This window comes from Salmo salar, chromosome ssa25, assembly GCF_905237065.1.
Source record: "Salmo salar chromosome ssa25, Ssal_v3.1, whole genome shotgun sequence".
Taxonomy (NCBI): Eukaryota; Metazoa; Chordata; class Actinopteri; order Salmoniformes; family Salmonidae; genus Salmo; species Salmo salar.
The window spans coordinates 22,471,492-22,498,467 of NC_059466.1; the positions used below are offsets into that span (position 1 = coordinate 22,471,492).

The 26,976-nt window shown below is 44.8% G+C and overlaps 2 protein-coding genes across 5 annotated transcripts in view; one reads left to right on the forward strand and one right to left on the reverse strand.

Moving 5' to 3' along the window:
- Positions 1-3,511, reverse strand: part of LOC106586417 (protein disulfide-isomerase A5) — a 61,662-nt gene extending 58,151 nt beyond the window's left edge. Inside the window, exon 1 of the mRNA XM_014173648.2 lies at positions 3,405-3,511. Coding sequence (XP_014029123.2) covers positions 3,405-3,470 — 66 coding nt within the window. The 5' untranslated portion in view covers positions 3,471-3,511. The remainder of the gene's footprint in view (positions 1-3,404) is intronic.
- A 1,668-nt stretch (positions 3,512-5,179) lies between these two features.
- LOC106586418 (semaphorin-5B) overlaps positions 5,180-26,976 on the forward strand; it is a 196,164-nt gene continuing 174,367 nt past the window's right edge. For 3 of the 4 annotated variants that reach the window (XM_045707610.1, XM_045707612.1, XM_045707611.1), the window contains exon 1: positions 5,244-5,395. The gene's annotated coding sequence lies outside the window, so the exon portion shown is untranslated. Of the gene's footprint in view, positions 5,396-26,976 lie in introns of all 4 variants that reach the window. The other variant, XM_045707609.1, reaches the window with a different exon arrangement.

The following is a 26,976-nucleotide window of genomic DNA, read 5'->3' on the forward strand; positions in this document are numbered from 1 at the left end:
TTCAAATAAACCTACCATTAAAATTATAGACTGATCCTTTCTTCATCAGTGGGCAAACGTACAAAAATCAGCAGGGGATCAAATACTTTTTCCCCCCACTGTACATATTACCTCAAATAGCCCGACTAACCGGTGCACCATTGACTGTACCGGTCGGTACCAGCTGTATATAGCCTCCGCTACTGTTATTTTTTTTTACTGTTTTCTTTGCTTACCTATTGGTTTATCTAATACCTATTTTTTTTTACTTAAACTGCACTGTTGGTTAAGGGCTTGTAAGTAAGCATTTCACTGTAAGGTGTAAGCATTTCACCTGTTGTATTCAATGCACGTGACAAATAAACTTTGATATGATCTGATTTAACATAACCCATCAGATCTATCCCATTAATTCTGTTTAGTGCAGAACTATAATCTGTGGCAAATCCCTTCATTACTGATCACATTCAACACATATGCCGTAGCTCAGCATATCCAATAAAGATACTATGTACGCAGCTGTCTGTACTGTAGGCCTAAGTGCAGGAGCTCCTCTCCTCTCACCCCGAAACTGCATCCCAAATGGCACATTATTCCATATGTACTGCAATAAATAGGGAGTAGTGTAGCACTTGGGAAACAGCCAGAAAACATTGAGGAAGTCCATTAGAACACTACCCACCTACCTTTATCAAAAAATATTTTATTTTTTTAAAAAGTCACGTTATATCAGTGTAAAAAAATACCACGCCAACTAAGCAGCCAGCAGAGAGAAACCCAGCCGGTCGTCTCACTCGCGCTCTCTCTCTCTCTCTCTCTCGGCGCCCGCTGTACCCGCCATCTGGCGTGACAAATCTGCTTAATAAACTGCGTCCTGTTTTAAGTTTTGTTTTAAGGTGTGCACTGAATCAGAACAAATCAGGGGTGGGTTTGTCAAACACTCCATTTTGTCTCTGATTAATGACTCGAATAACAGTAGAGAATGCGTGTGTGTATGTATGTTGTGTTAGTCCCTCTGTGTCTCAGTGTGACTGTGTGAGCATGTGTTGTAGGCCTACATGTTTGTATGTGTGTGACCATGCAAGTGTGTTTGTATGTACATGCATACATAAGTACGCAACTACGGGCATGCGAGATGCTAAGGACACTGCATCTAATAACACCATTTTAGCTGACATAGATGTCCGTCTCCCCCCTCAGTGATGATAAAATGGCCTCTGATGAAACCGCTGACAGGGAGGAAACTATTGTGGCCCTTCTCAATTATGATGAACACCACCTTTATCAATGATTGCATCCCAAGTGGCACCCTATATAGTGCCCTACTTTTGACCAGATCTTATGGGCCCTGGTCAAAAGTAGAGCACTGTATAGGGAACAAGAGCTCTAGAGGGTATAGTGGGCAACCAACCAACCATGATAGGAGGAGGTCCCTCAATCCAGATTAAGAGATAAAAAAAAAAAAAGGAAATAGCTTTGACAGGCAGCTAGGCAGGGCCGCCAGGGGGACAGTCTTCAACACACAGAGCAGTAGGTCAGTCTCCCTTCATCTCCCACACATCATTATTTTTTTTTTGAATTGCTACACTATACTGAACAAAAATGTAAACTTAACGTGTAAAGTGTTGGTCCCATGTTTCATGAGCTGACAAAAGATCACATAAATGTTCCATACGGACAAAAACCTTATTTCTATCAAATTTTGTGCACAAATGTGTTTCCATCCCTGTTAGTGAGCATTTCTCCTTTGCCAAGATAATCAATCCACCTGACTAAACAGCATGATAATTATACAGGTGAACCTTGTGCTGGGGACAATAAAAGGCCACTATAAATGTGCAGCTTTGTCACAACACAATGCCACAATTGAGGGAGCATGCAATTGGCATGCTGACTGCAGGAATGTCCACCAGAGGTGTTGCCAGATAATTTAATATGCATTTCTCTACCATAAGCCGCCTCCAACGTCACTTTAGGGAATTTGTCAGTATGACTAAACGGCCTCACAACCGCAGACCACATGTAACTACACCAGCCCAGGACTTCCAGATCCAGCTTCTTCACGTGTGGAATCATCTGAGACTAGCCACCTGGACAGCTGATGAAACTGAGGAGTATTTCTGTCTAATAAAGCTATTGGGGAAAAACTAATTCTGATTGACTGGGCCTGGCTTCCCAGTGGATGGGCCTATGTCCTCCCAGGCTCACCCATGGCTGCACCTCTGCCCAGTCATGTGAAAATCCATAGATTAGGGCCTAATGAATTTATTTCAATTGACCAATTTCCTTATATGAACTGTAACTCAGTAAAAATCAATGAAATTGTTGCGTTTATATTTTGATATTGATTACTGCACTGTTGGGTAGAACATGAAAGTTAAGCACTTCATTGTTCTTGTGCATGTGACAATAGAACTTGAATTCACAAACACACAATTTCCCCTGCTTGCCATTACACAACAGCAGTACCCACCTTTGTTTGACATGGCAGTTACTAAACCACCAAACAGGATGCTGAACAGGAAAGGTCCATGAGCACAAATTGTGTGATTGGAATGATGTCGAAATTCAGCCATTATGCATGTAGCCAATCAAGGGACGAGTGTTAGTAACAAAGTAAAATAATGTAGGCCTAACTAACATGTCAAATTTGTAGCAAACAAGGTTACATTCCTAGCAATCATTCCTCAAGAAATGCAGTTATACTAATAAAAGTGTAGAAATATCTTAAATGTTCAAGTGACTGGCCAACATACCCATCCATGAGTCATAATAACCCCACCTCTCGTTCAAACACCTAGCTGTCTAACTGATTCCAAAGGGCATTTTCATCAGACGTAAACCATGCCCACCCCGGAAAAAAGTAGCAACCTGTTGGGGGGTGAACAGTAAAGCAACGGGTGGTCTTTGTCAGTCACACTTCAAAAGAAAATAAACCGTTCAACTTAGGAGGCTAATTTACGCATTCAGCCAAATCACAGTTCTGTTCCCAAAATAGACAGCGCAAAAAAAGACTACTGTGCCTTGAAGCCAGACATGAATAACAACAGAGAGAGACGGCCAAGGTATGCAGGACAACTAGGTAGGTTAACTTCACGTCATCATAGGAATTCTATATCCATTCTCGGAAAAGGGACACTAGATGCCTGTTGTGCTGACCATGCATTCACGAGGATCTACACGTTTTGATCAAATAATATGAAACTACAGTAAGATACTATATCCACTTGTTTTTGTGGGGTTTATTTATAAGCCTCAGGTTCAGGCTCTGATTTAAAATTACTAGGGCTGTCAACATTGCCTCCCTGCACGAAGACCGGGAAAAGATACATCGCAGGCTTTTGTAGATTAAATAAAACGAACAACATTTACATTCAAACATGTCTCTGTTTATATGACACAAAGAATGAGCACAAACAACTTACCAACAAGAAGAATATGTACATTTTCAGCTCTCTCATCCCACTCCCGTAGCGGTTCCAAGAAGCCATGATGCCGTTGCCACGTCTGGATACGCACGCGCAATCGGGCTTTTCGCGGATTCTCGAGAAGCCCGCAAGGCTTCTTAGGAAATGTAGTTTTGGAGGATAGACTATAGCCCGTTCGCATAACCAGAGATGGGCCCTGGCCTCGCCACAGACATTGAAGCGCTTCTAGAGTTTTGAGAGCTCTAAACGATATTTGGTTGACCCCCACAGCTTTTAAAGTTAATGTCCTGAAATTCTTCACATTTTTCTATGGGGTGTAGAGACATTTTTAATTCACATTTTCTCCAATTCTTAACATTTTTGCTTGGGGCAGATATAACATTTGGCAGATTTAAAACTAATTTCATGCGATTCTACAAATTTTGCCATGGGATGGATACTTTTTTGGGCAGTTTTAAAGCTAATTTCCTGCAATTCTACCCATTTTGCCATGATTTACGCCGGTCAGTAATTCTTTCGGCCATGACTAGTAGGCTACAAGGTTTAGATAGCTGGCTAGACTAATTTACCTTGCAATCTGAAATGTCAGCTGACATGGGCTAATTTAGTGAACGTCAGTGACTGACATAACAAGAGAAAAACTGCTGACGCACTATCAAATTTCGAAATTGCACATTGTGTATTCTACTATCCATCTAACTGTAAATTAAGACCCTGACTGACTTACCATTTTTTAAGTATAATAATTGGTTGGGGCTGCTTATGTCTAGAAATGGCACCGAGGAAGTGTTTGCACAGGTGAGAGTGAGCATATGGTTCTTACCGTTTCACTATAAGATTTACATTTTAGCGGATTTAACCTTTATTTAAATAGGCAAGTCAGTTAAGAACAAATTCTTATTTACAATGACAGCCTAACTCAGGCAAACCCTAACGACGCTGGGCTAGTTGTGCGCACCCTATGGGACTCCCAATCACGGCAGTTGTAATACAGCCTGGAATTGAACCAAGGTCTGTAGTGACACCTCTAGCACTGCGATGTAGTGGCTTAGACCACTGCACCATTCGGGAGCCCCCAAATGCTTTTATCACGAGCAATTAGGGTTAAGTGCTTTGCTCAAGGGCACTGCGACAGATTTTCACCTAGTCGTCTCGGGGATTTGAACCAGCAACCTTTCGGTTACTGACCCAACGCTCTTAACCTCTAATGCACCTCTCCTTACACCGTAATCTATTTAAATGCGAAGTTTCTCCAGGCCTATGTTATTTATCTGAAAATAAATGGGAACATAACTCAGGCAACGATCCAAGTCTGGAAAGGCAGCTCGATGTGGGCGCATCATGTAGGCTACTGCTCTCAACCTGTACTGGTGCCGGGAAATCAGGAATCGCCACTACTGTGACTGAACTAAACTATTCAAACTTCAAAGCTGAAATCAACTGCCATCAGAGATAATTGAATGTTTTTTTGTGTGAAAATTATCTTGAACTTCCATAGATTCAGATATAAAGTCATTGTAAGCAGGTTGACAAGGGTTCCCTTAAAAAATAACAATAGTCAGGCTTTATATTGGTACCAACCTCGCATCCGGGGAGACCATGAACAATGAGGGGTGTTTCTGTAAGTAAAATAACATTTATTGCATATCCCCAGATAATAATAAAACAAATCATGTTAGTGAAGTGTCTTTAATATGAAACACAGGGAGGTCATCACAAACCGTTACTCCATACTCCAAGTATGTATATGCGCTTGTCATTTTTTTATATAGCAAATTCTCTCTTGTGCACCCCTCTCGGTTAGAGTTGCGATGGTCCTTGTAGTAGCTTCCAACTCGCAGAGAGAGCGCAGTAACCAGCTGCAGGTCGTTTTGATCGAGACATTGGAGAGTGGAGGGAGATAGACTTCTGTTGAGGTAGCCTGAAGAATCAAGGAGAGCCCTCGTGCTTTGCGTGACATTTAGAACAAGTTAGAAAAAACATCAAAGGTAAGAATACACTTTCATGTATTTATTGGACAGGCCTTTGCATGGGCCTTTGTCATATTGTAATATTTGCAATGGCACAATAGTAATTCGATTTAAATTTAACTTTTAAAACGAAATAAACAAATAGCCTAACTTTCCAATAAACATTTTATTCTGGAATGATTATCCTTTTCCAAAATGGTGCTAGTTATAGATAAGGAATAAAACACTTTTTTTTGTCAAGGAATTGATAGAATAGCCTATATTGAGCACCGTTTCCACATTTTACATCCAATCCATTTATCATGCGATGAATTAGAAGTTTCAGTTAAGAAATCGTGTTACTTACACATAACAGTATTTCTGTGTGCCTCCTATCTTGTCAATGTAATCATACCTTGAATAGAGGGCACTGTTGGCGTCGTAGTTTGTTCCATAATATCTTATGTTTATTCAGAGCAGTTAGCGGGTCTTTTATACCGCTCGAGCTTTACTTTCTACTCACGTCCAGCCGAGGATCAGAGGCATTTTTGGGCTGCAGGAACCTACCGCCACATTTACACTGTTATAAACTTAATTGTGTTGTGCTGTCCGTAATCAGGACCCGTGGGGTAGCGTTAGAAAGATGCAGAGGTCCAGAGAGTAGACTCTCCACATTCGCTTTTCTCTTTCTTTCTTTATCTCTTTTGTCCTGTGATTAGAAATGTCTGTTTTTCAAATAAATTAGAAAAGTAGTGTCATAAAATAACATTGAAATTACTCATGCAGCTTGGAGAATAGACCTTGCACCGGTTGTCCTTTTCCTTTAGTCTTGCGCAACGGCATGGGTGCCAAGTTGATAGTGGATGTATAATAATATTGCAGATTTATTACTGGCATCCCACTGATACCTGTTAAATATCAGTTTTACAGCTTGCGGATTTTGCAACAAAAAAAGAGCGAATATAGGTCGTTGCGCACAGAGAACATTATATTCCCAACAACCGCGAGTTGCCTTCCCTTATTCCCTTATTCCTCCTTGATGTGAAGTTGATTCATTATTAGTTTGTAGAAATTAAAAACTATAAACGAATACAGTAAATGTCACATTTCTGAATTTAGCATTGATTCTTATGGTAGGTGAAGTCTTTCTACCCTTTACGCATCTCATACACTTCTATTCTGCAAGCCATGTTCACCCTGCGGCCACATTGCATAGAATAACATATAATTACTTCAGGTATTACAACACATCCAAACAGAGAAAAGGTAAAGAATGACGACTAGGCTGAAACACCAATTGATTGCTTTTCAAGTTCAAGGCTCCGTTTAAAATTGGTATTGAATCCATTTGAGAATGTTGCATTTTTAGAGCACGATAGAGGGCAGTGTTCAGCAAAGCTGCGCAGCTGTAGAACCACAGGCAGGTGAGGGAGCGAGAGTGTGGAGGCAAATGTGGCCGAAAGCATTTACACCTGCATTGCTGACATATTTTCATATACTTTGATATTTTTGAATACTTTATCTAAATATGAAATCTCCTCTTATTTGTTGAGTCTGAATTGCCCCGAAATACTGTCGGGAAAATGTTGTTTTGTTGGGCTGTAGAGTGAGGACAGTGAGGCTATCTGACTCGAAATCCGAGGTTTATCGTTTATTTCCGGAATGGTTTGTCTATTGAACCTCTGCAGACACATCTGTTCCTGCTAATGAATTGCGGCTACGCTGTTGAATGTTGTTCACTAAGCTATCTGCATGTCAAATGTATTAGTTCAGCCCGTGAGCCGTTGGTTCGTTTATCTTTAGTCCGTTTGTTAATACTCAGAAGTCTGTCATAAAAATAGGTTAATTGGAATTAGATACCATTTTTCAGTAGACCCATAGCAACCAATTGGTTAATTCGGTGGGTACCACTATGCATCAAAGCTCTTGATAGACTGTTTGGAGATGTGCGTAAATTTGGTTTGTTTTTCCACAATTTGTGTAAAAAAAAAAAACATTATAAGCATCGCGTTTACGCATATCAGTGTCTGTCAAGTGTCCACTGGAATGGTACAGTACTTTAAATGCGCTTGGTAGTAAACTATTTTCAAAGTTGCTGCTTATTGCTGTCACTGCCTTATTACTTTTCGTGTTTATATTCAACTCTTGGATACTCACTTCCCTATAATATTTCCATTATAGCCTATGCCAAGCACCATGAAAGTTGAGAATTTGTTTCTAATTTACACAATCCTCCCTTTATCTGGCATTAATAGGCTGTTGTATAGACAATGTATCAGTAACAATGCGAAGGGATTTCCCAGCCATACACAATAGCATTGGGAAACAATCACGGTATCAGTGAACTAACGGGAAGCATACTGCTCTGCTGACAGCTTCTCTCACAGTCACATAGCGTTGCACATAATAACACATTGCTTATTTCTGATTTGATTCTATCTAATTCTTATTCAAACCTGGATGTATACACTGTTTTCCATCAGACACCTGTAATGAGACCAGGGTAATGTTTTCAGTCTCCAGTTTGCCCTGAGCAAACAAATGTGCTCATCTGGAGTGCGTCCCAGACTGCACACTATTTCCTTTATAGTGTACTACTTTGGACCAGAGCCCTTGTTCAGCAGTTCACTGAAGTCTTTACAGCACCATGCCTTGAACAAATGCGCTGCCCATTCTATTAATATTCATACAAACTCCCACTCGGACGGACGTTAATTCAAGTACTGTCTTAGATTCCTGAGTCCGTCCTTTCAAATGTAAAACAGGTTTTCATCTTTAATGAACTTATGAGGGCCCTTGACAGTTCTTGGTTGGTGGGTTAACTGAGCAAAGGGTCTCTCTGAGACAAACACACACCACGCCTTGTGGACAGACGACTATAGTGGTGGTCTACGTAATCATGTCGTCCACATATCTATTATATGGGGGGGATGGCAAAGTCAAAAGCCATCTGATATCAGCATAAATTAATTCTATTCATTAATATGTCTGATGGTTGGAATAATGAGTCCTTGGTGCTCATCAAAGTTTTAATAGTGCATATTTAAGCCATATGAATTATTTCTGACGTCGGCAGTCGGCGCATCAATTGAGAGGGGACAACTGAGATAAAAGTTTAATGCAGACAGACCGAGGAACTTGATCTGACCGACCTGCCGGCTGCAGTTAGATATCAATACCTGGATGGAAAAATGGGAGACCATGAATACGTCCAAAATGGCACCCTATTCCCTGTTAGTGCACTACTTTTGACCAGAGCCTTATTTCAGACGCAGCCCATGCTCAATATAGTCCTGACTGCTGGATGCTAGAGGAGAGAGTGCGTGTCAGAGCCAGAGGAGATAACGAAGACTCTGAAGATACAGTGGATCTGGTGGTGTGTACTATAGGGGAGAGATAAGGCGCACGCAGAGGTTTAGCTCCATTTCAAATGCACACAATCACTTTAGTTTATGTGCAGCTGGCAGCTAATGTTGATGTGAGAATATTATTTTAAAAAAGACACCTTTTTGGGCCTAGAAATAAATGATATGTTGATTGAACTACGTTTTTCATAGGGTCTACACAATAATGTAATGTTATGCCAGTGTTATTTCTCTTAAAGCATATTGAATAGCCAACCCTTGGTATTCAAGGGGCCTCCTGCCACAATAGAGACATATTCATCGTTAGAATGCCCCTGAGTTATTCTGTCAGGAATGCCTCTTGACAATAATAAACATATAGCTATATAGCACCTCACCTATTGATCTGTCGCTTGGCACAGAGAAGTTGTTTACATAATCCACGCTTTTACAATGGTGGAATTGTGAGTGAAGTATGCCACTACCTTCAAAGCAACTTGCCAATGCCATACTTTGACTTGGTAAAGATGCCAACAGAACTGCTGTAAGGCTGTCTGGCTCTGTCGTGCCTCCTTCTCCTTCCAGTCTGGAGAGTTTGGTTTTTCCTGTTGAGCTTTGTTCAGGGCTGTGGGCCATTGGAGGGAGAGGGAGAGGGAGAGGGAGAGGGAGAGGGAGAGGGAGAGGGAGAGGGAGAAGGAGAAGGAGAAGGAGAGGGAGAAGGAGAGGGAGAGTGATCTATCCTTTAAAAGTGGGGTTCAGTTTTATTCATATGGTAATTGGGTTAGTGGTGAGCAGAAAGAAACGAACTACGTAACTACCCACATGCCTTTTCAGAGAAATCCTCTCTCTGATGTGTTTGGTGGTATTGGTGCTAGATCTAAAGGTGTGTGTGTGTGTCAGTGCGTGTGTGTGTGTGTGTGTGCTACCCACCTTGTTTTGTGGCTTTGCAGACACCTGTCCTTTATTATCAAATGTTTAATATTCTCAACACAAATGGCAAACACAGTCAAGTCCTTCCATCGCCATCCACTGAGTAAATACATTGGAATAATAGCTTAAGGCACAATGACTTGTGAAGGCCCTTCTTTGCCATTCCATCTATCTGGAGATCCTTCAGTTGTTTGTTTGTCCACTGGTGCTGATGATAGTTTTCCTCCCTGATGGGACTGTCATGGGGCTTGTTTGGTGTAAGGAGGACAGGTTAGAGTGTCACCAACTCCCTAAACTCTTGGCTCTGCCTCAAATCCATCTCTGTGTGACCAAAGAGCTCTAATTTCATGTCACCCAACAATTGTAAACACCTGCAGTTGGCTAAATGGCATTGGCACTTGGATTGGAACTGGTGCTTTGGTCAGATGACATGAAAATAGAGCTCTTTTGCCATGCACACCAGTGGTGGGTTTGGTGTCGAAATGAGAATGCAGGAGCAGAAAAGAACCCCATATCTACTGTCAAATACTGTGGTGGATCTTTGATGCTATGGGGCTATTTTTCTTCCCCTGGCATGGGGCACTTGTTAAGGTCAACAGCATCATGAACTTTACCCAGTACCTGGGTACCCAGTACTCCTGCCAGGAGGCTGAAACTTGGTCGCAAGTGGATATTCCAGCAAGACAATAACCCCAACCACACATGAAAATCCACAAAGAAATGGTTAATTGACCACAAAATCAACATTTTGCAATGACCGTCTCAGTCTCCGGACTTGAAACCCATTGAAAACCTGTGGTTTGAAATGAAGAGGGCAGTCCATAAGTACAGAGGGAGGATATCAAGGATGTGTGTCACGTCCTGACCAGTAATAGGGGTTATTTGTTATTGTAGTTTGGTCAGGACGTGGCAGAGGGTATTTGTTTTATGTGGTTCGGGGTGATGGTTTGTTTAGAAGGGTGTTTGATTTACTATTTCCTATGTTTTTTGTATTTCTATGTTCTCTCTAGTTTAGTATTTCTATGTCTAGGTAATTGGGTGTTGGACTCTCAATTGGAGGCAGGTGTTTTTAGTTGCCTCTGATTGAGAGTCCTATATATAGGTATGTGTTTTGTTTGTGTTTTGTGGGAGATTGTTCTGTGTATAGCCTTGTGCCTTACCATACTGTTATTCGTCATTGTGTTTTGTGTACGTGTTTATTTTGTTTTCCCTTCTTTTCCTTAATAAGGAAGATAAGTACATACGATCTCGCTGCGTATTGGTCCAACAAGTATGTGACAATGTGGAAGGATTCTGTATGGAGGAATGATCTAGGGGCTCAGACACACCAATAGCTTTTGCTGGCTGAGAGTACTTAGCACCTTTGAACAGTGTGCCGGCCGTAATTTGAGAACTGAGTGAGCATCGATGTAGAATTGCATAAAAATGTCGGGATTCAGGTCTACTGAGGGTGGTCCCTAAAATACACTAGATCCACATTCGGTGTGATGTGTGCAAGCCGATCCTTCCCAATGTGGGGAAGGATCTACATTGTAGAAAAAGGCTAATTTCCGTTATTCACACAAGGTGAGGTATTGAAAGGTATTCAAAACAGGTGTGGCAATTATTTTGACCACTGTTTTTGAGAGGAAAAAAAGATATTACCTGTTAAACAAAATATATTTCTCTGAGCAATTGTATTAGTATAAAATATAATTTCCATTTTTTTTGCATATAACATAGCTCAGTATGTTAATCATTTCTTTTATACAGTCATTATTGCTCATCTTTATCAAGGGTGTTAATAACTTCGGACCCCACTGTATTTCACCTGCTGCAGGTTGACAGCAAAAATACTGGTGCCCTTGTGGACAGCTGAGCAGGGCCCTAGATTTCTCATGTGAGGGAGAAAGCTAACAGAATGGAAACTGCCTATTTAGCAGAGTGATAACTGGGACCTGTTGCTTGTTTGATTCATTATTTCACTTGCCATTAAGCAGGAAAAATAAAGGCTGGTTCTGGGATAGTTTGACTATTGGTTTATGTTCTCATTGCCAACAAAATACAGGGACTTTTCTTAGGCCTTAAGGCAATAAGGAAGTGAGGGTAGAGTGTTGAATGGCTGAAAGGTCATTTTTAAAGCTTTATCACCAGACAATCTAGACTAGAGAGAAAAGGAATTGCCTACGTGGGGCTTCTCTCTGGGTGGAGAGGTTGCTCACACACAGAGAATAAATGGATAGGATGTGAATGAATTATTATATGAAGTCTCTCTGGACTCTGACTGGACCCATTCAATCTCTCAGGACCCATGGTGGTCATTGTGTTTGAATGCTGTGTATTTGGCATGGTCTTCAGTGTCTGTCTGTGTGCGTCCTATAAATGTCACTCTATTCGCTGTAGTGCACTTTGGCCAGAACCCTATGGATAGGGTGCCATTTGAGACACATCCTCTGTGTGTAACCTGGTCTCTGCGGTTCACTGCTCTAGCCAGCTTCACCAGCCTTTGAAATCCGATATGGCCGCTCCGCCTCCGGGCCGCGTACTGTGTGCAACCCCTAATTAATGCTTGATGCGAGCGAACAGGCTCAATTTGTCTGCAGAGTCTTATCGATGTTGTCCTTGTTGTTATTGTTTTCCTCATCCTCCCCTCCTTATTGTCGTAAACAGACAGAATGGAGAAGAAAGAGAAGACAATGGTCATTTCAAGTCTGGAAGTAAAAATAAATATCTCTTTAAGTGCTGAAATTCAGTTGATTGACAGTCCGGTCAACAGTTTATGAAGGGATTTTTCTGCCCTGAAATTACCCTGTTATAATCATTGTTACTTGCACACATGTATGTTTGTTATGGTCTTGAAGGGGCACTATAGTGTATGTATCTCATCCTAACCTCAACTGGCCACATAAATTATGGATTGTTGATATGCTTTTGTTGTTGGACAAGAGACTATGAATTCGCTCAGTTTTTGTTTTTACATTTCTGACCATTGTCGCACCCCCTTGCTGCCAAAGGAACGCTAGCTGTAGTTGTACATGAAGCCACGTGAAGGCATGTGCCTGTTCAGCCCTACAAGGCCTCAATGAGGAGCAGAAAGAAAGGGGGAGAGGCAGAAAACGCTCCCACAGTTGATTTGGCCATTGTTGGGGGAGGAACACTATTCCCATTGATGCCGTGGATGCATGATAGTGAAATGGTGAACCCCCCCCCAAAGCTTTAGGAAAGGGGGCTCTTTGAGAGTAACAGGCGACCCGGAGGACTGTGTTAGGAGATGGGTGTTAGAGGCTTTGTGGTGATGGTGGGAACATTATCCCTGCTCCAGTGATTTAATACCCCTGTGTTCAAGGAGGAGCTCTCTGACTGTGTGTGTGTGTGTGTGTGTGTGTGTGTGTGTGTGTGTGTGTGTGTGTGTGTGTGTGTGTGTGTGTGTGTGTGTGTGTGTGTGTGTGTGTGTGTGTGTGTGTGTGTGTGTGTGTGTGTGTGTGTGTGTGTGTATAGGCCTCTGAGGCTGTCACCCCTCACCATAGCCTCTACGAGTCTTTGGTCTTGAGGCCTTTTGCCCAGGGTTAATGTCCCATAGGAACAGGTCTTTTGTGGAAGTGGAAATGCACTGTCACACAATACAAAACCTTTCCCTTCCCTTTTAGACTTACCTGAGGGGAGAGAAGTCTCTATTCTTGCCTAAGGCTTTGCTTGGAGAGGAAATAGCTGTAGGCGTACTGTAGGGCATGGTTCATATAGGAAGACGCCTCTAGCATACATCACTGCAGTCTAGCTAGGAGACCCCAGGACTATCACGTCTGGCTTTTCAGTTTTTATATTATAGTAGCACTGTTGAATATTAACATTTTCTATAATTTTTTTTATTTTAATTTACAGTCGCCTGTGTTTTGGCCTCTTCCTCTTCCCAGTCCAATAACACAGAGGGGTCTTAAAGTGAACCAAACAAATTTGCCCATGAACTGTCTTTGATTAGCTGTCTCGAGTGGGAAATACTGTATAATAGTCTCATTAGTGTTAGAGACTGACAGTCCTGTGGTCCTCAGCATGACTAGAGAACAGCCAGTGGCTTTAACAGTGTGTGTGGTTTTTTGTGTGTTTGTGCATGTGTGTTTGTGTGTGTGGCATGGCTAGAGAGCTGCCAGAGCAAGTGGTGACATCCTCTCCCCCTGGTCAGAAACTCTTCAACACAATCAGATAATCCACAGTATTCCCTATATAGTGCAGACTTTTGACCAGGACCCAGAATACTGTAATAAACAGTTGATTATAGTAACACTGGTGAAAATAGTGCACTATATAGGTAATTTCTATGTGGGTATTCTAGTTTTCATATTTCTATGTTGGTGTGCTTGATATCGTTGTCTCTAATTGGGGATCATATTTAAGACGCATTTTTTCCACCTGTGTTTATGGGATATTGTTTTGAGTTAGTGCACGTAGCACCTCTTAGTCACGGTTTGTTGTTTTGTTCTTCCTTTGTTGTTTTGTGCGTTTCTAATATTAAATATGTGGAAACCATATCGCGCTGCACCTTGGTCCGATATTTATTCCAATGATCGTGACACTTCCCTCCAGCCTCTTCTCTTTTTCCCTCCCGGCTCTCTTCATGTTCTCATGTCTATTTCTCCATATCTCATCAGCACGTTCAAATAGAGCAGGGGTCAGCCCACGAGTGATTTTGGTATAAAAAAAAAGACTAAAGTCACCAGGAATTCAGCTTAAAATATTTTCTTTATGTAGGAAATCTGATCACAAGTGTGACTTTTCTCACCCCGTCACCATCTAGTATAAATGATCACAGATACAAAGGTACTATTTAATTGTTTATTGAGCACCGGTGTGTGTAATGCGCAGCAGAGCGCTGTATGCCCAAAGAGTTTCATGCTCGGGGCAGACACACAGCGCCCACACAGCAAGCTGGCACAGAAGCAACAAACAACACATTTTAGCGATCTCTTGGCCATTATTACACTGATCACCTAATATTGTTAAGAATCCTAATTCTGTTCTCTGTATGTGAATACCTGTTCGCTAACCGTGGTTGAATTTCAGAAATTGAGATGTGTACTTACAGTACGCCTCATCCTGGGAGTTGTAAAGGGAGTGAAGGCGCATTCAGACCCTTTTTATGAATGGGTTCCCGCCACTGTACAAAGCCATTCACCTGTGCTTGAAAATAAAATTAAAACTAGTTGTAACTGTCTACCATCTTCCTGTCCAGTCCTTTGGACTCTAGCTGGCCAGCCTCCTTACACAAAGTATTCCCACAAATACAGAGACATATGTGATTGTGTCTCAAAGTAATCAAGAGATGGAATTATTGTTATTTTCAATAATTGGGCTTAATTGCTGTCATTTGCATTGTACAAATTATTATGTTCTGGCCCCCCATAATTGGCCGCTGGCTGAATCTAGTTACCTACCCCTGAAATAGAGGGTCTTAAAACGTCTTAGGGCTAGGCCCCTTTTTTCTAAATTTCCGCCTGAATGACGTGTCCAAAGTAAACTGCCGGTTGTTCAGGCCCTGAAGCCAGGATATACATATAATTGGTACCATTGGAAAGAAAACACTTTGAAGTTTGTAGAAATGTTAAAATAATGTAGGAGAATATAACACAATAGATATGGCAGGAGGATATTCAAAGAAAAACCAACTGTAATTTTCATTTCTTTGAGAGACCATCCTCTTACAATGGCAAGTATAAGGTCATACGGAAAATTTGCTCCCTGGATGCAATTCCTATGGCTTCCACAGGGTGTCAGCAGTCTATGTTCAAGGTATCAGGCTTGTAAATTTAAAAAATGAATAAGAAATAACAGTTTTAGTAGAAGGACGCAGTCTTGGAAATTTGTGTTTGCCACGTCATGATGACAGGGCACCTGCTAAAATCGGTTTCATATTGAACATACTTCTTCCAGTAAGAAATATTATATTTTGATTACATTTTAGAGTATATGAGGAGTATATAGAAACGTATTTTGACTTGTTGAAACAAAGTTTAGGGGTAGAATTTCGGATTCCTTTCTCATGTTGAACGAGTGGATTACTCAAGTCGATGGCGCCAACTAAGCTGACTTTTTGGTATATAAAGAAGGATTTTATCTAACAAAACGACACAACATGTTATAGCTGGGATCCTTCAGATGACAAATCAGAGGAACATTTTCAAAAAGTAAGTGAATATTTAATCGCTATTTGTGAATTTATGAAACCTGTGCCGGTGGAAAAATATTTTGATGTGGGGCACCATCCTCAAACAATCGCATGGCATGTTTTCGCTGTAATAGCTACTGTAAATCGGACAGTGCAGTTAGATTAACAAGAATTTTAGTTTTCAACCGATATAAGACACTTTTATATGTACGTAAATGTTTAATATCCCACATTTTTATGATTATTTATTTGAATTGGCGCCCTCCAGTTTCACAGGAAGTTGTCTAGCGGGACGTCTAGGCTTAAGAAGGTAACTAGAGAGTCACAGTGTGTGGGCCTAATAATATTGCAAAACTAAATGTGATGGGAGAATCAGAGTTTGTTATTGAAACCATGGACAAATGTAACACCCTGGGGTTGATTGACAGTTTTCTTATGTTTTTACCTTTATTTAACTAGGCAAGTCAGTTAAGAACAAATTGTTGTTTACAATGACGGCCTACCACGGCCAAACCCTAACAACTCTGGGCCAATTGTGCGCTGCCCTATTGAACTCCCAATCACGACCAGTTGTGAAACAGCCTGGAAGGATGGGACCCAAACACAGCATCCCCTATGGACATTGTCCATCCATCCAAGTTTCACAACTGTGTGGGTTTATCTCAACTGCAATACAGTAACCGAAAGGTTGCAAGTTCGAATCCACGAGCTGACAAGGTACAAATCTGTCGTTCTGCCCCTGAACAAGGCAGTTAACCCACTGTTCCTAGGCCGTCATTGAAAATAAGAATTTGTTCTTAACTAACTTGCCTAGTTAAATAAAGGTTAAATAAATAAATAAAAATGCAAGGGAAATGCAGCGTTCCATTGGAAATGAATGCACTTCTGGTGTACCAAAATGCAATGACGCTGTCAGTGTGATCGAGGCATTAGTCTACATCTGTTGTTTACGAAGCATGTGACAAATAACATTTGATTTTATGAGGCTAAATATTGTGAGCTGGGGTTAGAAGGCTGGAATAGCCCTACTACATTGGCCTGATACAGATACAGGCAGTGGTGGAAAAAGTATTGAATGGTCATATTCAAGTTAAAGTCAAGATATGTTAATAGAGAATGACTCAAGTAAAAGTGAAAGTCGCCTAGTAAAATACTACTTTAGTAAAAGTCTAAAAGTATTTGGTTTTAAAAAGTTAAGTAAGAAAACGTAAATGTAACCCAGGGGCACGCTCCAACACTCAGACATAATTTACAAATGAAGCGTTTGTGATTAGTGAGTCTGCCAGATCAGCGGCAGTAGGGATGACCAGGGATGTTCTCTTAATAAGTGTGTGAATTGGACCATTTTCCTCTCCTGCTAAGCATTTGAAATATAACCAGTACTTTTGGGTGTCAAGGAAAATATATGGTGTAAAAAGTACATAATTTTCTTTAGGAATGTAGTGGCGTAAAAGTAGTCAAAAATATAAATAGAATAGTAAAGTACAGATACCCCAAAAAATGTAGTACGTTCAAGTATTTTTACTTAAGTACTTTACACCACTGGATATAGTATGTGTCCCAAATTGCACCCTATTCCCTATATAGTGCCCAACTTTTGACCAGAGCTGTCACGTCTGATTTGGACTGGCGGATAGGCGGAATCAAATGCAGGAGACAGGGGTGCTGGAGGTGAGTGTCTTTTAATAAAACTGACACACACAAACGCCGAAAAGCACAGGGCGCTATACAAAGTTCGCCTGGGAGAAACACTTTCCCATAAAACACAAAATATAATTCCAAGGCACAAAAAGGCAAGGAGCGCAGCCCGGTAAATCCTTCGATAATAATTGTCGGTAACACAACGTGGACAATAAACAATCCCGCACAAAATCCCAACTGAAAACACACCTTAAATAAGCCCCCACTAATGACATACACAAAACAGGTGCGGAACAGACAGACAAAGCTAAAAGACACAGAAACAACGATCGGTGGCAGCTAATAGGCCGGCGACGACGACCGCCGAGCGCCGCCCGACCGAGGAGGGGCGCCACTTTCGTTGGATCCTGTGACAGTACCCCTCCCCTGACAGCCGCGCGCCGACGCCGGCCTCGGGGACGGCCCGGAGGGCGAGGCGCCGGCCGATCCGGTCGGCGACGGTGGAAGTCCAGCAGCATAGAGGGGTCCAGAACGTCCGCCGCCGGAACCCAGCACCTCTCCTCCGGACCGTACCCCTCCCAGTCCACGAGGTACTGCAGGCCCCCTACCCGACGTCGGGAGTCCAGGATGGCTCGGACTGTGTACGCCGGGATCCCCCCGATGTCCAGGGGGGGCGGGGGGGCCTCCAGCACCTCACTGTCCTGCAGCGGACCAGCTACCACCGGCCTGAGGAGAGACACATGAAACGAGGGGTTAATGCGGTAATACGAAGGAAGTTGTAACCTGTAACACACCTCGTTTATCCTCCTCAGGACTTTAAACGGCCCCACAAACCGCGGACCCAGCTTCCGGCAGGGCAGGCGGAGAGGCAGGTTCCGGGTTGAGAGCCAGACTCTATCCCCCGGGTTAAACACAGGGGCGTCACTGCGGTGGCGGTCAGCGCTCTCCTTGTGTCGTTCGCTCGCCCTCAAACATTCCTGGACCGCGTTCCAGGTCTCCTGAGAGCGCTTGACCCATGCCTCCACCGCAGGAGCCTCTGTCTGGCTCTGTTGCCATGGCACCAGGACCGGCTGATACCCCAGCACCATCTGGAAGGGTGACAGGTTAGTGGAGGAGTGGCGCTGAGAGTTCTGGGCCATCTCGGCCCATGGCACGAACTGCGCCCACTCCCCTGGCCGGTCCTGGCAATACGACCGCAGGAACCTGCCCACATCCTGGTTAATGCGCTCTACCTGCCCATTACTCTCGGGGTGGAACCCCGAGGTCAGGCTGACCGAGACCCCCAGCCTCTCCATAAACGATTTCCATACCCTGGACGTAAACTGGGGACCCCGGTCAGATACGATGTCCTCGGGCACCCTATAGTGCCGGAAGACGTGGGTGAACAGGGCCTCCGCGGTCTGCAGGGCCGTAGGAAGACCGGGCAAAGGGAGCAGACGGCAGATATTAGAGAACCTGTCCACAACGACCAGGATCGCCGTGTTCCCCTGAGACGGCGGGAGATCCGTAAGGAAATCAACCGAGAGGTGAGTCCAGGGCCGCTGTGGAACGGGGAGGGGCTGTAATTTCCCTCGAGGTAGGTGCCTAGGAGCCTTACACTGAGCGCATACTGAACAGGAAGAGACATAACGCCAAACATCCTCAGCCAAGGTGGGCCACCAGTACCTTCCCTTCAGGCCCCGCACTGTCCGTTCCACCCCAGGATGACCCGAGGAGGGTAGAGTATGGGACCATCGGATCAGGCGATCGCGAACACCAAGCGGAACGTATTTCAGGCCCACGGGACACTGCGGTGGAGTGGGTTTTGACCGACCCGCCCGCTCGATGTCCGCATCCACCTCCCATACCACCGGTGCCACCAGACAGGAGGCGGGAAGTATGGGAGTAGGATCGATGGTCCGCTCCTCGGTGTCATAGAGACGCGACAGTGCGTCAGCCTTCCGGTTCCGGGAACCTGGAATGTACGAGAGAGTGATGTTAAACCTCGTAAAAAACATGGCCCACCTTGCCTGACGGGGATTAAGCCTCCTCGCTGCCCGAATATACTCCAGGTTACGGTGGTCGGTTCAGATGAGAAAAGGGTGACGTGCCCCCTCAAGCCAATGTCTCCACACCGTCAAAACCCTGACCACGGCTAACAGCTCCCGGTCCCCCACATCATAGTTGCGCTCCGCCGGGCTCAGCTTCTTAGAAAAGAACGCACATGGGCGGAGCTTCGGAGGAACGCCCGAGCGCTGCGATAGCACAGCTCCTACCCCAGCCTCGGATGCGTCCACCTCCACTATGAATGGCAAAGAGGGGTCCGGATGCGCCAGGACAGGTGCATTGGTAAACAGAACCTTCAGACGATGGAAGGCTCTGTCCGCCTCTGCTGACCATCGTAGCCGCACCGGCCCCCCCTTTATCAGTGAGGTAATGGGAGCTGCCACCTGGCCAAAACCCCGGATAAACCTCCGATAATAATTAGCGAACCCCAAGAACCGCTGCACCTCCTTCACAGTGGCTGGGGTTGGCCAATTACGCACAGCCATCACGCGGTCACACTCCACCTCCACCCCCGAGGTGGAAATGCGATATCCTAGAAATGAGACGGCTCTTTTGAAGAACTCACATTTCTCAGCCTTGACGTATAGGTTATGCTCCAGCAGCCGCCCAAGCACTTTACGCACCAGGGACACATGCTCGGCGCGTGTGGCGGAGCAGATCAGGATGTCATCGATGTACACCACCACACCCTGCCCGAGCATGTCCCTAAGGACCTCGTCCACAAAGGATTGGAAGACAGCGGGAGCATTCTTTAACCCATACGGCATGACGAGGTACTCATAATGGCCCGATGTGGTACTAAATGCGGTTTTCCACTCGTCTCCATCTCGGATACGCACCAAGTTATACACACTCCTGAGATCCAATTTCGTGAAGAAGCGCGCCCCGTGAAATGACTCCACTGCCGTAGCAATGAGAGGTAGCGGGTAACTGAAACCCACTGTGATAGCATTTAGACCTCTATAGTCAATGCACGGGCGCAGACCTCCCTCCTTCTTCTTCACGAAAAAGAAGCTCGAGGAGACGGGGGATTTAGAGGGCCGAATGTATCCCTGTCTCAAGGACTCAGCGACGTATGTATCCATAGCCGCTGTCTCCTCCTGAGACAGAGGATACACGTGACTCCTAGGAAGAACCGCGTCAGCCTGGAGGTTTATCGCACAATCCCCTCGTCGATGGGGTGGTAATAGAGTCGCCTTCGTCTTACTGAAAGCGATAGCCAAATCGGCATACTCTGAGGGAATGTGCACGGTGGAGACTTGGTCTGGACTCTCCACCGTAGTCGCACCGATGGAAACTCCTATGCACCTACCTGAGCACTCCCTCGACCACCCCGTTAGAGCCCTCTGCCCCCACGAAATCTTGGGGTTGTGTGTGGCTAGCCAGGGGATTCCCAGTACCACTGGAAACGCTGGGGAGTCAATGATGAACAGGCTGATACGCTCCACATGACCCCCCCACGTCTGCATAACCAGTGGCACGGTGACCTCCCCTACTTGGCCTGACCCTAGCGGTCGACTATCTAGGGCGTGCACGGGGAAGGGGTGGTCCAGCTGAACCCGGGGAATCCCTAACCTCTTAGCTAACCCATGGTCCATAAAACTCCCAGCTGCACCTGAATCGACTAGCGCCTTATACTGGAAGTGAGGGGAAAAATTAGGAAAACAAACGGAGGTGTACAAGTGGTCGACAGGGGGCTCTGGGTGTGGCTGGTGCGGACTCACCTGGGGGGTCAAAGCAGTGCTCTGCCTGCCCTCCGAACTCCCGGAGGGACCTCTCCAGCACCGGTTCACAGTGTGTCCTCTGCGTCCACATCGGGTGCAGGAGAGACCCCCCCCTCCGGTCCTCCTCAATGCAGCCCCCCCTATCTCCATGGGCTGTGGAGCGGGAGGACAGGGAGGCGGAACGAACAGGCCCCGACTGGAACGTCCCCGGGCAGCCAGCAGGTTCTCCAATCTAATGGACAAATCCACCAGTTGGTCCAGAGTGGAGGTGTTGTCCCTACATGCCAGCTCCCGGCGGACGTCCTCGCGAAGGCTGCACCTATAGTGGTCTATCAGGGCCCGCTCGTTCCACCCCGATCCAGCGGCGAGAGTCCGGAATTCCAACGCAAAATCCTGAGCGGTCCTCGTCTCCTGTCTCAAATGGAATAGTAGCTCACCCGCCGCCCTGCCCTCCGGGGGATGATCGAAAACCGCCCGGGAGCGGCGGGTGAACTCAGGGTAGTCACCCCGGGCCGAGTCTGGACCATCCCAGACCGCATTGGCCCATTCCAGGGCTCGACCCGTGAGACACGAGACAAGGACGCTCACCCTCTCTTCGTCGGAGGGAGGGGGGCGGACGGTCGCCAGGTACAGTTCCAGTTGGAGGAGGAACCCCTTGCACCCAGCGGCCGTCCCATCGAACTCCCTGGGAGGTGAAATCAGGATCCCGCTGGCACCCGCTTCAGTGGATGTGGGTAGGAGCGCAGGGTGAGGGACCTGGAGCTGGTCCGGCTGGGGAGGCACCTCTCTCCCATCTCTCCAACCGGGCCAACACCTGATCCATGGCCGAGCCTAGGCGGTGGAGGAGGCCGGCATGTTGGGAGACCTGGGCTTCTGCTCCTGCTGACTCCATAAGTTTTGGTGCGGGATTCTGTCACGTCTGATTTGGACTGGCGGATAGGCGGAATCAAATGCAGGAGACAGAGGTGCTGGAGGTGAGTGTCTTTTAATAAAACTGACACACACAAACGCCAAAAAGCAAAGGGCGCTATACAAAGTTCGCCTGGGAGAAACACTTTCCCATAAAACACAAAATATAATTCCAAGGCACAAAAAGGCAAGGAGCGCAGCCCGGTAAATCCTTCGATAATAATTGTCGGTAACACAACGTGGACAATAAACAATCCCGCACAAAATCCCAACTGAAAACACACCTTTAAAAAATCCCCCACTAATGACATACACAAAACAGGTGCGGAACAGACAGACAAAACTAAAAGACACAGAAACAACGATCGGTGGCAGCTAATAGGCCGGCGACGACGACCGCCGAGCGCCGCCCGACCGAGGAGGGGCGCCACTTTCGTTGGATCCTGTGACAAGAGCACTATGGGCCCAGGTCAAAAATAGTGCACTATAAAGGGAAAATGGTGGCATTTGGGCCTGATACAGTAGAACCAACTGTAGAAACAACTGCACTCAGCAGCCAGGGAATCATTCTCTTGTCTCTAAATAACCTTTTGTTTGGCAGTTGAGAGGAATCCATTAGTCTGATGCCAAAACCCCAAGTTATCCTCCACACTCCCAAAAAGGGTCTCTTACCAGGGCTCTGAGTAGCTGGATACCAAGCAGCACTCTGGTTATGGTGAGTGGATGCAATGTGGGTACAGTGACAGTTTAGTGGTCAGACACAATGGGTGACATTTCGACAGCCGGAAAAACACAGACAGAGCTATTGTCAAACCAGACAAGATCACTTCCAATACAACAGCACTGACTCAGCACCACAAGGCATTCTGAAAGCTGTTTCGATGCTAGCCTTGATTTTTTGCGTTCTTAAAATGTGGGCCTAATGTGTTTCATGGTTTGTATGGTTGAGAGGTATCTTAAGTCCTCAGCCTCAAACCATCCAGGCTAAAGAACAGCACACAAGAGGCTCAGTAATGTTTTCTCAAGACGTAAACACTATGAAAGGCAGCATAAAGTGTCATGCATATTAATATTTGTCCTTGCGGCTTTTATTCAATTAAAGCTGCAATATGTAACTTTTTGGGTGACCTGACCAAATTCACATAGAAATGTGAGTTATAGATCTGTCATTCTCATTGTAAGCAAGTATAGGAAGCAGTAGATCTGTTCTATGTGCGCTATTTCTATGCTTCCCATTAAGTTTAGTTTACTTTCAGTTTTGTACATCAGCTTTAAACAGATTAAAATACAATACATTTGGTCATTGAAAGGATATTTCACAGTGTTTTAGATGGTACAATGATTTTCTACACTATACATTGCTTGTTTTGTCACACAAACTGAAATTAGGCGAACTATTAGAATTTTAGTAACCAGGAAATGGCAGAGCAATATCTGCATATTGCACCTTTAAAGGCAGAAATACTTTGTGAGCTAAACCAAACCACTTTTCTCTTTGTCACTGGCTTGTTTTGCGTGAGGTTGGCGCTTGTTTCTATGGCGATCAGTAGTTTTGCACGGGGGCACTGATGTTCCTCCCAGACACATTTAGACAGAGGAGAGGGTTGACAGTGATTAATGTCCAGGGTGTGTGTGTATGTGTGTGTGTCCAGTCAGAACCAGCCCGCTAGAAATACAATGCCATCCTAGTCATTCTGTTTCTATAGCCTCCACTACCTCCTACAGTGGGACTTACAGTTTAGTAACCAAACACTTTGTTTATACTTTGTTTATAACCAACTTGATAAATGATCTTTCTCATAGCGACAACTGTCACGCCCTGACCTTAGATTGACGTTTATTTTCTCTTTTTTGGGTTAGGTCAGGGTGTGATGTGGGGTGGTCATTCTATGCCATTCTATGTGTCATATTTCTATGTTTTTTGTCTTCTTTGATTGGCCTAGTATGGTTTCCAATCAGAGGCAGCTGTCTATCATTGTCTCTGATTGAGAATCATACTTAGGCAGCCCTTTGTCCCTCCTTCAGTGTGGGATCTTGTTTTTGTACAGCTCAGTAAGCCTGCAGAACGTGACGGTCGTTTTTTTTCTTTGTTTGTTATTTTGTTTGAGTGTTCTGAGTTACAGTAAATATAAATATGAACACGTACCACGATGCACCTTGGTCTACTCCTTTTGACGATCGTCACAACAACCCACTTGTTTTATGGCCAATTTCGAGCCACACTGAATTTGTACAATACTGGAAAGAAATATTCAGCTGGGTGGTGTCTTGGACAAACCTTTCCCATTACTTACTCCTAGCCATGTCGTTGATTATGATACCCACCCAGCCCCATCCTCTCCCCTCTTTTAATTTTTCCATCCTGAGACATCAAGGTGTTAGCGTTTTCAGATGACACGAGGGCCAGTCAACTCTGAGATGTGGTGCAGTACGGCACGGTGCCATGGTTAGCGTGCAACCCATTAATGAGGCAAACGACTCTGATAAAAGACTGCAGGCAAGACGCCTGCATGACACAGATAAGGACCAACCCCTGTTTCCAGTCACTGTTTCCTCATATGATTCCAGGAACACTGTACAGTACTGTCAATATCTACCTGGGATATTTAGCTCCGAGGTGTTGGAATAATTTCAGTGTTCGTACAGTACGTGCCTTTGCATAATCATAGCCTTTCCCAAATGCCACCCTATTTCCTATGGTCCCGTGTCAAAAGTAGTGAACTATATAGGTAATGGGGTGCCATTTGGGATACAGCCATAATATTTTATGGGAGAAACCATTAACCAGGATCCCCTATACATCTCCTGTAGCTAATCCTTTTAACATATGGATTAGCCTGACCTCAGCTCCATGTTAATGTGAGGGGAAACCTCAAAGCGGTGTTAGTGGGACCTGCTTTCCTTTCATGTTCTGACTGTGGCCAACCTGGCTGGGATTCCAGGAACATTTAAATCCCTTTGAGGGTCTTTACTTTGGGAAAGGTTTCCTCTATATTTCTCTCCCTCATCCTCCCCTCCACTGCTCCTTCTCCTTTATCCCTGGAGAAAGGAGCACCTGTTGGGCTGGTGTGTGTGTATGTGTTTGGTTAAGCATCATGGTCAGAGGAGAAAGGCCTCCGTCTTTGGATGACCTTCACACCTGGCTTCTCTCCCCTCCTCCCCCGTGGCCTGGGGCAGACTGGGGAGACTGGGGTGGCGAGCGACAGACAGACAGACCGACAGACATACCGACAGACAGACACACCTCCCTGACCCTGGGAGGGAAGCACAACACTCCCTCCCAACAGTGTAAGTCAGGCTGGGCTAAATGTTTTAAGTCACAAAGTAAATATGTCTGCTGCCAGGCCTCCCCTGCTCACAAGCGAGTGCAATGCCTTGGCTTGGACAAGGGCCCCATTGAAAGCTTCCCAAGTGGAGGGTGTTTACAGAGATAGAGGTTTAATTTAAGGGGAACAGAGAGAGGACATGTGGAGGTGGGTTGGGCTAGACGAGGGGGACATGCTGGCCGGTATTTGACAAGTTTGCAAACTTGTCAAACACATTGCAGCAGAAATTGCCTCCTGGACAGACCTGTGTGGATCTTCCAGTTGTGGTCTGTGGTCTGTGAAGAGCTTATTGGATGGTCCACTGAGAAGGATCTGTATGCGCCAAACAGACCCAGGGCTGCATGATACAGAATTCTATAGGTTATATGTGTGCCAAAACAAATTGATTTATTTTATTTTCAAACCCTTGGCCTGAATTTTTGGTGGGCATGTTGGTCTAAGAACAGACAAGACATCTGAGTTTGTTCAGACAGACATCAGTGCTCCCCTGTGTGTGTTTAGTTAACACACCAGCCAAGCATCAGCCCATGCATGTATCTAGTCTGTCCCTGTCTGTCTAGCATGTGTGTGTGCGTGTGTGTGTGTGTGTGCGTGGGTGTGCGTGTGTGTGCGTGTGTGTGTGTGTGTGTGTGTGTGTGTGTGTGTGTGTGTGTGTGTGTGTGTGTGTGTGTGTGTGTGTGTGTGTGTGTGTGTGTGTCTAGCATGGCCTTGAAGACTGCATGATGACTGACATGTTGTCCCGATAGCCTTGTCTATCTGCTCAGCTCAATGCGAAGTCCTGCCTGAGGGTCGTGTGTTCAATCCCAGTGCTTGGCACTCGTTGATTTTTTTATTTTGTTTTAACCCTATCCCAAACCTTAACCCTTACCGTAACCATTCAGAATGAATGCCTAAACCCTAACCGTCGAAATTCAACAAATGTTGAATACTGAAGTCAAACTATGTCAAACCGTGATATCTTGTTGGGATGTTCTAGGGGTCTGTTCATGTAGTAAATCAAATCAAATTGTATGTGTCACATGAGCCGAATACAACAGGTGTAGACTGAACAGTGAAATGCTTACTTACGAGCCCATTCACCACAACGCAGAGTTAAAAAGTAAGACAAATATGTGCTAAATAAAAAAGGAAATACTAACACAATAATAACAATAACGAGGCTATATACAAGGAGCACTGAGTCAATGTGCAGGGGTAGGAGGTAGTTGAGGTAACTGAGGTAATACAGTATGTACATGTGGGTAGGGGTAATAGTGACTAGGTAATCAGGATATATAATAAACAGTAACAGCAGCGTATGTGAAAGTGTGTCTATGTGTGAGTGTGGTTGTGTGTGTGGCATCAATACGCATATGTGTGTGTGTGTGAGCGTATGTAGTGTGTGTGTTGGGGGATGGATGGATGACGGATGGTGGAATGATAAAGAGATTGATAGTTTGATGGGTAGGTAGCAGATGGACAAAGGTAGGACTTGTAATTACTCTATTTCAACACAGGTGTATGTGTTTTTCAGCTGCACTCTGCTCTCTCATTTCAGCAACATGTTGTAAGTGAGTTACGATGT